The 11,483-nt window shown below is 49.8% G+C and overlaps 1 protein-coding gene across 1 annotated transcript in view; it reads right to left on the reverse strand.

Annotated features, from left to right (window-relative positions):
* The window catches only part of LOC311224398 (neuroligin-1-like), a gene marked incomplete at both ends in the record, with an annotated part of 83,576 nt that extends 72,731 nt beyond the window's left edge, over positions 1-10,845 (reverse strand). The window contains 3 exon segments of the mRNA XM_084338261.1: positions 1,047-1,074; positions 10,299-10,391; positions 10,828-10,845. Coding sequence (XP_084194387.1) covers positions 1,047-1,074; positions 10,299-10,391; positions 10,828-10,845 — 139 coding nt within the window.
* Positions 10,846-11,483: the final 638 nt, after the last annotated feature.

The raw sequence follows: 11,483 nt of genomic DNA on the forward strand, positions 1-11,483 counted from the left end.
TATTAAACCAGGAAGTGCAGCACTGTTGATAAGGCTGTAGCCTCCACTACTGTAGTGCCCTGCGCTGCAACACAACTAACACAAGAGTGAACAAAAAATTTTCATGGACCCGCGGTCTGTCGTTGACTGCTCGCTTGTGTTGTTCGTTGGATTAGTTTGGATTATTTGGGCTCGCCAAACAAACTATCAAAACATACACGGACCGCGGTCTCTCATTGACTGTGACTCGCTTGTGTTGTCGCTGTGTGTCAGACTCTGGATGTTTTCGAACACCCGCCCACCTCTACCTCTGATTGGCTTACCATGACATTTTACTCAACCTCAGCCAATCGTCAGCATGTATGCGCTTGTCTCGCACGCTGCCCACTAACCAAGGAAGGAAATCTAGGAGATCTAGTTGGTCTGATGAAAAAACTGCTTCAATCATAGTAACGCGCCGCATTTTTTGGCAGTAACGGTACGGCGTCATTAAGATTGGAAGAGTAATCCGTTAGATTACTTGTTACTGAAAAAACGAACACCGTTAGTGACGCCGTTATTTATAACGCTGTTATTCCATCACTGTATATTTGTATATATTGTATGTCATAAATGTAACAGTACTGTATTATGTATGTTGTATGACTTAATGTCATGATATATATCTGTATATCTGTATGTTGTGTATGTCATAAATATCATTATTGTTACGACCCTGGCTCAAAGGCCTGCAACCTATGTGCAAACCAACACCAAAACCCTGTGCTCTAACTCAAAATGCTACTATATCAATAAACTACTAGTGTAAACCAAAGGACTGGAAGAACGTGACAGCTCTTCCTCTAAGCACAGACCATGCATGTGTGTTACCAGGGATGGTTTTAAAGCTCCCAGCAGGTAACCAATCAGCACTAATTAGCTAATTGGCAGCCCTCACCTGCATGCCCTGTGACACAGGAGTGATCAGGCCTACATGCACAGTGACACAGGAGTGATCAGGCTCCTGGTACATAACAATTATGAATAGAAAATGGGGGACCCTGATGTAAACATGACGAAAGTCTTACTCTGGTCTGCATCCCCTATGCTGATAAACTGAAGACACAAATGGCACATAACGACACAAGAGGCTTATGGCGGGGACTGAGGACAATAACTGATTACAAAGTCAGCGCCCCCTCAATGGGGAGCAACGACGCCTCTCTCGCGGACAAACTCAACTCTTTCTACGCTCGGTTTGGTGTAGACGGTGGCGCCGCTGGGTCAACAGCCAGTGACGTCACTGGCGCGCCGGCTGTTGTGGAGGGGGGGGGGCAACCGCGGGGGGGCGGGGACGCTCTCTCGTTGTCGGAACACAGTGTGAGAAGAGCATTTATGCAGGTGAACACCAGGAAAGCGGCTGGCCCAGATGGTATAACAGGACGCATACTTAAGTCCTGTGCCAACCAGCTAGCCCCGGTGTTCACCGCCATATTTAATCAATCCCTGGCGGAGTCAGTGGTCCCTGCCTGCTTCAAGATGTCTACCATCATCCCTGTACCGAAGAAACCCTCCCCAACATGTCTCAATGACTACAGACCGGTGGCACTCACCTCTGTGGCCATGAAATGTTTCGAGAGGCTGGTCAAGGATCACATTTGTTGCCTCCCTCCCCAGTGATATGGACCCTATGCAATTTGCATACAGGACAAACAGGTCCACTGATGACGCGGTCTCCCAGGTACTGCACAGCACCCTCTCTCACCTTGACCGCCAGAAGGGGGGCTATGTGAGACTGTTGTTCATTGACTACAGCTCAGCGTTCAACACCATAGTCCCCACCAGACTGGTGGACAAGCTGATCGAGCTGGGTCTGAGCTCCGCCCTGAGTGCCTGGGTACTGGACTTTCTGAGTGAAAGACCCCAGACGGTCAGGGTGGGGGGTCAGACCTCCAACACCATCACCCTGAGCATCGGGTCCCCCCAGGGCTGTGTTCTGAGCCCCCTGCTGTACTCACTCTACACACACGATTGTGTGGCCAAGTTCAGCTCCAACTCCATAGTGAAGTTCGCAGACGACACGGTGGTGGTGGGGTTGATCTCGGACAACAACGAGAAGGCCTACCGGGAGGAGGTTGAGGTACTGGAACGCTGGTGCCAGGTCAACAGCCTGCTCCTGAACATTGGTAAAACCAAGGAGCTGATCGTGGATTATAGGAGAGGACAGCAGGAGACACACACACCACTGATGATAAACGGGGCTACCGTGGACAGGGTGAGCAGCTTTAAGTACCTGGGGGTCCACATCTCAGAGGATCTGACATGGTCAACACACATAGACACAGTCGTAAAAAAGGCGAAGCAGCGCCTCTACCACCTGAGACAGTTAAGGAAGTTCAGAGTATCGGGGAAGATACTCCAGTCCTTCTACTCCGGAGCTGTAGAGAGCATCTTGACTGGAAACATCACTGCCTGGTATGGAAACAGCACGGCACAGGACAAGAAGGCCCTACAGAGAGTGGTGCACTCAGCCGAGCGTACCACGGGTATTACACTACCTCCCCTGCAGGTTCTATACAACAAGAGGTGCAAATCCAGAGCCTGCAGAATAATGAAAGACCCCCACCACCCCAATAACAGTCTGTTCCAGCTGCTGAGGTCAGGCAGACGCCTGCGAACCCCAGCTACTAGGACAGAGCGGCTTAGGCTCAGCTTCTTCCCCCAGGCCATCAGAGCCCTGAACAATGAACACTGAGTGCCACAGAGCACTGAACTTTCCACACACAAGCACACATGAGCACACACACGACACGCACACTGTGCACGCTCACACACTAGCAGCCACTTTAACATGAGCAGGCACACACTCATGCTGCACACCCCCACACTTATGGCCAATAGGAAAGGTCACTTTAAAAATAGCATAGCAACAGTAACAGTGTATTGCACTACCAAAGGATCTAGCATGTCCTACATGCTATGTAAATAACTATGTACAGATACCGAGATGTCCCACCATGTTACCTGTTTATTGCACAATGTTGTTTTTTATTGGATTCTATTATATGTTGTACTACTGTATTGCACATCGTTGCGGGCAAGACCACCCGCATTTCATTGTATACTTGTATGCCGTGACAAATAAAACTCTTGACTTGACTTGACTTGACTTGACTTAACAATTGTGTGTATTGAGCCGTACTGTATTGAACCCATTCTGCAATCTGTTAATAAAATGTTCAATCAATCAATCAATCAATCAATGGACCACTTTGAGCCCTGGATGTAAGGACTTTGTCCATTCTGGGTTAGAGAGGACTTGTTTGGCTTGTTGTCACAGTGAAATAATCTCTGTCATGGGGCTTTTGGGACTAAATATCTCAGTCTGGAGTCTGAATCGAGGTTAAAGCTGCATTATTTACTGTAATTAATTTAGCCATTGTTTACACAGCATTCATCTTGTTTCGCCAAAGTGATTGTTGTAAATGCGTCACAAATAAACATGACACTGCCTTGATGGCAAAATCGTGTTTGTAACTAAGATATCTGCTGAAATAATTAATTTCCGTGTCTGGATTACTAGATTGCAACTACAATAATTGCAACTTTCTCTTGGGCATTTCCTGGTAGTTAACCAAGGTAGTTACATACTTCGCTACAAACACAATACTGTTCTGACAATAATGATGTAATTCAGTGTATAAAGGTTTATAAAACAGGTACTCTGAATCCTCCAGTCACCCTATGCAGCAATTCTCTGCAAATAGCCTAAAGACTGTCCGGTTGGGAAGCTCTCAAGGTGGTGCATAATTTTGACAGCCCTAATATATATATATTAGGGCTGTCAAAATTAATGCTTTAATTTGAGATTAATTTAAATTATTTAAAGCATTAAAATAAATTAATCTAGATTAATCTATGGAGTGGAAAATCTTCAAAATGTTTTTTTTTTTTTGTGTGCGTGTGTCTCTGTGTGTGTGTGTGTGTGTGTGTGTGTGTGTGTGTGTGTGTGTGTGTGTGTGTGTGTGTGTGTGTGTGTGTGTGTGTGTGTGTGTGTGTGTGTGTGTGTGTGTGTGTGTGTGTGTGTGTGTGTGTGTGTGTGTGTGTGTGTGTGTGTGTGTGTGTGTGTGTGTGTGTGTGTGTGTGTGTGTGTGTGTGTGTGTGTGTGTGTGTGTGTGTGTGTGTGTGTGTGTGTGTGTGTGTGGATAGTGTTGGCTATATTTTATGTATATGCCAGGAAAGTAGCTCACTCTCACATCTTTGACTCACATTCCAATAATCCATGTTTTTTTTTCTTTCAAAAATCACTATTAAGAGCACTGCATAAATGTATTACATCTTTCACCCTGGTGACGGAAATTGTCAAGTTAGGGTTGGGGCACGCATGCACACACACGCCACACACACGCTACACACACGCACGCACACACACACACGCACACACGCTACACACACACACGCACACGCACACACGCACACACACACCGCGCACGCGCACACGTGCAAACGCGCACACGCACACGCACACACACACACACACACAAACCTGTTCTGTTTCGTATTAGCTCTCGCTCGGCATCACTAGTCTGCACTATCTCGCATATGTGCACGCGCACTGAATAAAGACCACAAATGTACCTTTAATCCCAATATTCGTCTGACCACACCCCTATCAGCTTACCCATATAAGCAGGGGTGGGGCCACCCACTCGCCTCCTTCTCGCTTTCACCACAAGGAAGAAGTGCCTCGGTAGATCCCCACATTTGACACCATGCTGGAAGAAAGAATTAGGAGCAGCTTTGGGAAACAAGGATACGTTGACATCATATCTTTATTTTCTCTCTCACTATTTTCGAGAAAATACGGCGATATTGTCTTCGTACTGGAGTGTCTGGAAGATGATGATCATTCTAAAAATCCTCCACCGGTTTTCGTATTGGGAGTTCGTGCCGCTACATGCTTTTCCAACTGCAGTCCTTGCTGTGTGCTGGTTGCGGTAAAGGCACAGCTGGGCTGTAGGACGCGCCGCTGTTGTGAGACGCGGTGGGTTCCTGGTTCTGGTGAGTTATGTTTGCTGGCAGGCTTCACTTGTCTGTTAGTGCTATGGGGGCTACTTGACAATGTTTATGAAAACCGGCCCCAGGCTAGGGTCCTTTGTTCAGTCTCCTAGACGACAGAAGACCTTGGTCTGAAGCAATTTTAGTTTAACTAGTGGGCCGCGACCATTAACACTGGTGATCCCTGTGTTTTCTGGACGAGTGGATATCTCTCTGTCCCGTGTTAAGCCCCTTCTTTCATATCCAAATGAGAGTATTCCTTCACGAGGAGATATGTGCATGGATGTTCGATAGCGGAAGATCCATGTTCAAGTCAGCTACACAGGCCAGTTTGGTATTGTGCTGATTCCGTCGGGTGTTGGTAAAATCACCGTTGTAAAGCTGTGTTGACATCTTGTTTCTCTTTTCTCTTAAAAAGTGAGGAGGGTTTTCAGAACGGCGGCCTGTCTGGGTGAGTGTTATGTCATTGTGTACAAAGTTCAGGTGATAGCTGCTTAGCTTACGGTTAGCCAGTCAGCTGTTAGCTGCGGCGTTAGCCTGCTGGGATCACTGCGTGGCCTACAGAGGTGGGCCTACTGTTAGCCAGTCAGCTGTTAGCTGCGGCGCTAGCCGGTTGTGATCACTAGGAAACGTTAGCTTGCTGCTATCGGACAAGGCCAGCGCGGGGTAGCTCCGGCTCCTTGCGCGCCGCCGCGCGCTTCCCTCTGGTCGCGTGCGCCGTTCGCTCGGCGTCTCGCGAGCAGGGGCGGTAGCGACTGACGGTTGGGGCGACCGTTAGCTTAATGCTACTCTGTTGAACGTGCTTTGATTATAACATGTTTTACACTCTTGACTACGACGTCATCTTTGACAGGGGATGTTCGTCGACCCTGCCCTGAGCCTGGACGGGGATTGCGTCAACAAAGAGGACTGTAGCGACTGGTTGGAGCGACGACGCTGCCCAGTTCGAGCAACACAGGATCGGCTGTGTTGTCTACGGGGTCTTGAGTCTGCACTTTGCTGATCTACGTTCCGGGTAGGACAAGGTTTGACCAGACCTTATAACACGTCTTCTGGTTTTACTTTTCTAAATGTTTTGTGAATAACGATGTTTTCCCAAAACGTGTGTTGCTGCAATGCATTTAGGATACGACGCGAGTTATGTGTGAACTGTTTTTGTCACTGGCAGTTAGCTTCTCCGTGCAAATCGGGTTGTTGTTACAGATGTGAAAATGATCTGGTTGTTGTGTGAGAAACATCATGTGTGTTTATATGTACCGTGTACTCACAACTAGGGTAACTAACCTATGAAGCTATGCTTAGTGACAAGTGAGTAAAAGAATGTTCTTTTCTCAGCCTGTGATGACAATGAACAGTGTGTTCACATATTAACAGGTTTTCCTGTTTTAACTGGCCGTATTAAGGGTAAAATAAGAGGATTGTGTTTCCCCCCGGTTCCCTGGGGACTTTTTCATCCTCCTATCAGACATGTTGTGCACTACTTTATGTCTTTTGTGTGGTAGGGATGCGATGTAACCCTTAGCTTGATTGCTGAGGTTGTGCTAAAACTGCTGGAGAAACTTTATTTTCCTAAAAGAAAAGATTGTTTGGTCGCTGTCATGTGTGCTTAGCAAGGCCTGTGGCCGATACTAATCGAGAATTATGTATTCTCTCATTATGAAAAACGGCGTTCCTCTGTAGAGTGTTTTTGCCATTTTTTGTAGGTGATGATGGGTTGTGTGTGTCATGTGACCTACAACTCGGTTGGACTGGCCACAGAAGCACATGTGTATGTTGGACCGGGGCTCTTAGAGAGCCCTCTCTATTCTGTGTTTTTTCCTTAGTAAAAATCAGATAGCAGGTTGGCTCATGCGCTGTGTGGAGCTGTCAAACGCTTCATAGAGCTGACTATGACTGTCATATTCTCTTTTTGTCATTACATCGTATCATGGGTGTGGGGTCGTAAAGGGGTGAACTGGTAACCTTTCCTCTCCCCCTTGTTTCTGTCGGTCAGGGGTACACCCCCTGTCCTTCAAGGTTCCTGTCACGTTGCGGTTCGGCGCGTTACGGGGGGGGGGGGGGGGGGGGAGTTTCCTGGTCCCACGACCTGGTATATTGGGCGTGTGCACCGCAGAAATTCCCCCGCCATAGAGTACGTCACCGTGCGCGTCTCTGTTGGTAGGACTTCCGTGTGCTGTTCAGGTCCATGTGATGGATCTGTTTCGGGGGGGTGGTCAGGGCTCCTCCTCACCAAGCGCCTATTCGGGCCTTCTGTGAGTTCGGACTCCTCCTTTCCATGTGAGGGAGCCTCCATCAGAGTACAGAGCCTTCCTCCTCAGATTGTTAAAGTGAGTGGACCCTCTAGAAGGTGTCCTATTCTATTGTGTATGTATTCGATTCAATTCGATTATTGAGTGTGTATGGGTTCAGTGCCTCTTCCCCGGAGAGCCCTAAAACCAATTTTTTACATGGCTCAAGGTGCAATATGTTCTTTTCAATCTGTACAGCTCGCGTGGGAAGTCTCTCTGGGGATCCCCGTCTCCTTCCTATGGGAGGGTGGTGGGATGTAAAAATGTGAAAAAATTTTACCCCCGGCTGTGTAGACTGGGATACATACTGTTGGTGCTTCTTTCTTTTCTATTCAAAAAGTGTTGGAGTTAGGAAGTGTCACACCCCTCTTGCCGTTCCCCTGGGCGCCTTGGGGATTCAATGACAGGTTTAAATAGCCTGTTCATTGATGGGGGTGTGTCCCGACGCACGTATAGTGCTAGCTCGCTGTAAACAGGCGACTGACTGGCACGCCTTGGTTGCTTGAGGTTAAAACAGCATTTTTATAAAGCAACTGAGATGGGGGTTTTTCCTCTTCCGACGACCACATCCCACGACCTGGGTTGGTTATCGACGGATTCTCGTTCATGTCTGGGGGATGATGACGGAATGGATCTGAACATATGTAGAGGGGTCTCACGCCTTGGGGTGGGCCACCAGGCGCGGTTCGCCCGAACGTCTGGGTGGCGCCTTCTTTTCATGTTAAGATCGACACGCATATCTGCCCTTTCTCCTGGAGTAGGCATGTCGGCGTGGTTAGGGCACGGGACTGGTTCTGGTCACGCTGGTCCGGATCAGTTGAACCCGTTGTCCGCCGGGGATGCAGATCTGCTGTTCTGGTACCCTGAGGGACTTGGGCTTTTTTCAGGGGGAAAAATGCCAGGTCGGTCCGGGTGTCACAGGGTTAAGCGCTATGGAGACCCTGGTTGGGTACGTTTTTACTCAGCACTGTCGTAATGGCTTACGGCCATGCCATCCTGTACACGCTCGATCTCATCGGATCTCGGCCGCTACACAGGTTGGTCCTGGTTAGTACTTGGTTGGGAGACCGCCTGGGAATACCAAGTACGGTGTGCTTAGGGGCTGGTTCTCCATTCTTTTTCGCTCCTCTCCAATCGTGTCAGCCTTCTCTGCCTCGACCCCTCTGGGTGGGGGTTTTTAAATGGAGGCTTGGTCATGCAACACCGCCAGCTTACGCTCCTTCCGCCGGTGTGGCTGTGTTCAGCTGTCCCCTCTGGCGCCTGTCTCGTCCGCAGTCTCCAGGCTAGGGTTAATAGCCTGTTGCCTGGTTTTTCCCCGGTGCGCTGCCTGCTTCCGTTGGTTAACCTTTTTTGTGTGCTTACGGCCGTGCTGACTGCCTGTTGCAGGGTCAGTGTGCCAGGCGGTGTACTATTGGGGGGACAGGGCTCGGCTGAGGGGCCTTTGTCCGAATACGCTGGCGATGTGGGGGGTGGGGCACTACGTGCCCACCTGGTGGGGTCTTGATGCTGGCATCATGGACTTCTCCGGGCCCCCATTCCAGGGAGTAAACAGAACGTTAGGTTATGACTATAACCAAGTTCTGTTATTATAGCGACGCTCGGCATCCGACGCCGCTGCAGCCCTTGATCTCGCCTTGTGGCGAAAGCTTGGGAAGGAGGCGAGTGGGTGGCCCCACCCCTGCTTATATGGGTAAGCTGATAGGGGTGTGGTCAGACGAATATTGGGATTAAAGGTACATTTGTGGTCTTTATTCAGTGCGCGTGCACATATGCGAGATAGTGCAGACTAGTGATGCCGAGCGTCGCTATACTAACAGAACTTGGTTATAGTCATAACCTAATGATCTCTCTGTCTCTCTCATTCTCCCTCTCTGTCAAGGTGCTTCAATCAGGGAAAGCCAATGATGTCATCAATTAATCACCAGATTGAGCCCAGGCAGGGGGGGTGGAGCAACATTGAGAATAAGAGATGGAGGGAGAGAGAGAGAGAGAGAGAGAGAGAGAGAGAGAGAGAGAGAGAGAGAGAGAGAGAGAGAGAGCCAGAGAGAGAGAGATAGAGAGAGGAGAGAGAGAGCAAGAGAGAGAGAGAGAGAGCGAGAGAGAGAGAGAGCGAGAGAGAGAGAGCAAGAGCGAGAGAGAGGTAGACGAGCACACAGGTGTAGACAACCCCTCCTCCCTGCAAACATATTTCAAATGATCCACAGTGATGTTTATCCCCTTGTTGTCCACGAAGAGAAACACCTGCTGTATCACCTCCTCTTCTCCCTCCTCCTCCTCCTCCTCCTCTCCCTCCTCCTCCTCCTCCTCCTGCTCCTCCTCATCCCACTCTGCCTAGCACCTCCATCTGCTCCTCCTCCTCCTCCTCCTCCTCCTCCTCCTCCTCCTCCTCCCCCTCCTCCTCCTTTTCCTCCTCATCCTCATCCTCCTCCTCCTCCTCCTCCTGCTCCTCCTCATCCCACTCTGCCTAGCACCTCCATCTGCTCCTCCTCCTCCTCCTCCTCCTCCCCCTCCTCCTCCTCCTCCTCTTCCTCCTCCTCCTCCTCCTCCTCCTCCTCCCCCTCCTCCTCCTCCTCTCCCTCCCCCTCCTCCTCCCCCTCCTCCCCATCCTCCTCCTCCTCCTCCTCCCCCTCCTCCTCCTCCTCTCCCTCCCCCTCCTCCTCCCCCTCCTCCTCCTCCTCCTCCTCCTCCTCCTCCTCCTCCTCCTCCTCCTGCTCCTCCTCATCCCACTCTGCCTAGCACCTCCATCTGCTCCTCCTCCTCCTCCTCTCCCTCCCCCTCCTCCTCATCCTCCTCCCCCTCCTCCTCCTCCTCCTCCTCCTCCTCCTCCTCCTCCTCCTCCTCCTCCTCTCCCTCCTCCTTCTCCTCCTCCTCCTCCTCCTCCTCCTCTCCCTCCTCCTCTCTCTCCTCCTCCTCCTCCTCCTCCTCCTCCTCCTCCTCCTCCTCTCCCTCCTCCTCCTCCTGCTCCTCCCACTCTGCCTAGCACCTCCTCCATACCCCCTCATCCTCATCATCTTCCTCCTCCTCCTCTTCCTCCTCCTCTTCCTGCTCCGCATCCTTCTCTTCTTCATCCTCCAATGCTTTCTCTCCCTATAGAACAAATGGTGCAACGACAGCTCCAAATATTTATAGTGTTTTGATGGTGTTCCATCCATAACACACACACACACACACACACACATGTACACACGCACGCACACACGCACACACACACGCACAAACACACACGCGCACACACACACACAGGGCGAGTTTGCTGATGAAGCACACAGCAGCGTTCTTGTCACAGAGAATAATGCAGCGGGAGCTGTATGTCCACAGCTGAGGGAGGAACAGCACCCCCTGTGGGTGCAGAAGGGAATTATCTTCCACTGCTTTAGGGGAACAGCTTTGGCCACTGTTTACTTCCTGCAACAAACATCGCAACAGGAAATACAACGTGGGGCCCAATCAGAACGCTCACTTCAAAGAGGCGGGACATGGGAAGAGGGAAGACAGGCGGGAAAATGAGTGGGAGGCGACGTACTGAGAACTCAGCGCACATCCTTCACGTCATTAACAACTGCTTAAATATCAGGAATGGCAATTTCAATATTGTAATAAAATATATTCTCTATTCTGATGTAAAAAAAAAATAGCCAAATCATTATCCTAGTTTACCCTCATTCATTAACATTATCGTAAGTTTCCTCATAAATAACCTTGTAAGAAGTTTGTGAAAGGAAACGTACGATAGTCCTCCTCCGGAACGCGTGGTCGTTAAATGTGCTGTCACAAAGAACAAGTGACGTTTTTATTCATGGAATCCAGCTGCGTTTGATTCTGGCCACCTATAAGACGTGTTCGGGAATCCGGAGGAGGACTTTTAAATTTTGTATCCACTTTTTCTCCTATTTTTCTATTTTTCCTCCCATCCCAATTTAGCCGTGCCAATTCTCCCCCTCCCCTGTCTTGAACGTTGCTCGCATATGCCCCCCACTGGCCGGTTGTAGGGAGGATAAAAGCCTTGCATCACATGTCCCCTCCGATACACGAGGAGGCAAGCCTGTTGCATCTTTTCACCTGCCAGCGCGGACTCTCATTGGCGAGGTGTAACACGTGGGAGGCTCAAACTACCCCCGCTATTTCCTGTCTCTGCTGTGCAGGCGCCCAACCGACCTGTAGGAGTCGCTGTTCACAACG

This window comes from Notolepis coatsorum (assembly GCF_963971535.1).
Source record: "Notolepis coatsorum genome assembly, contig: SUPER_2_unloc_1, whole genome shotgun sequence".
Classification (NCBI taxonomy): domain Eukaryota; kingdom Metazoa; phylum Chordata; class Actinopteri; order Aulopiformes; family Paralepididae; genus Notolepis; species Notolepis coatsorum.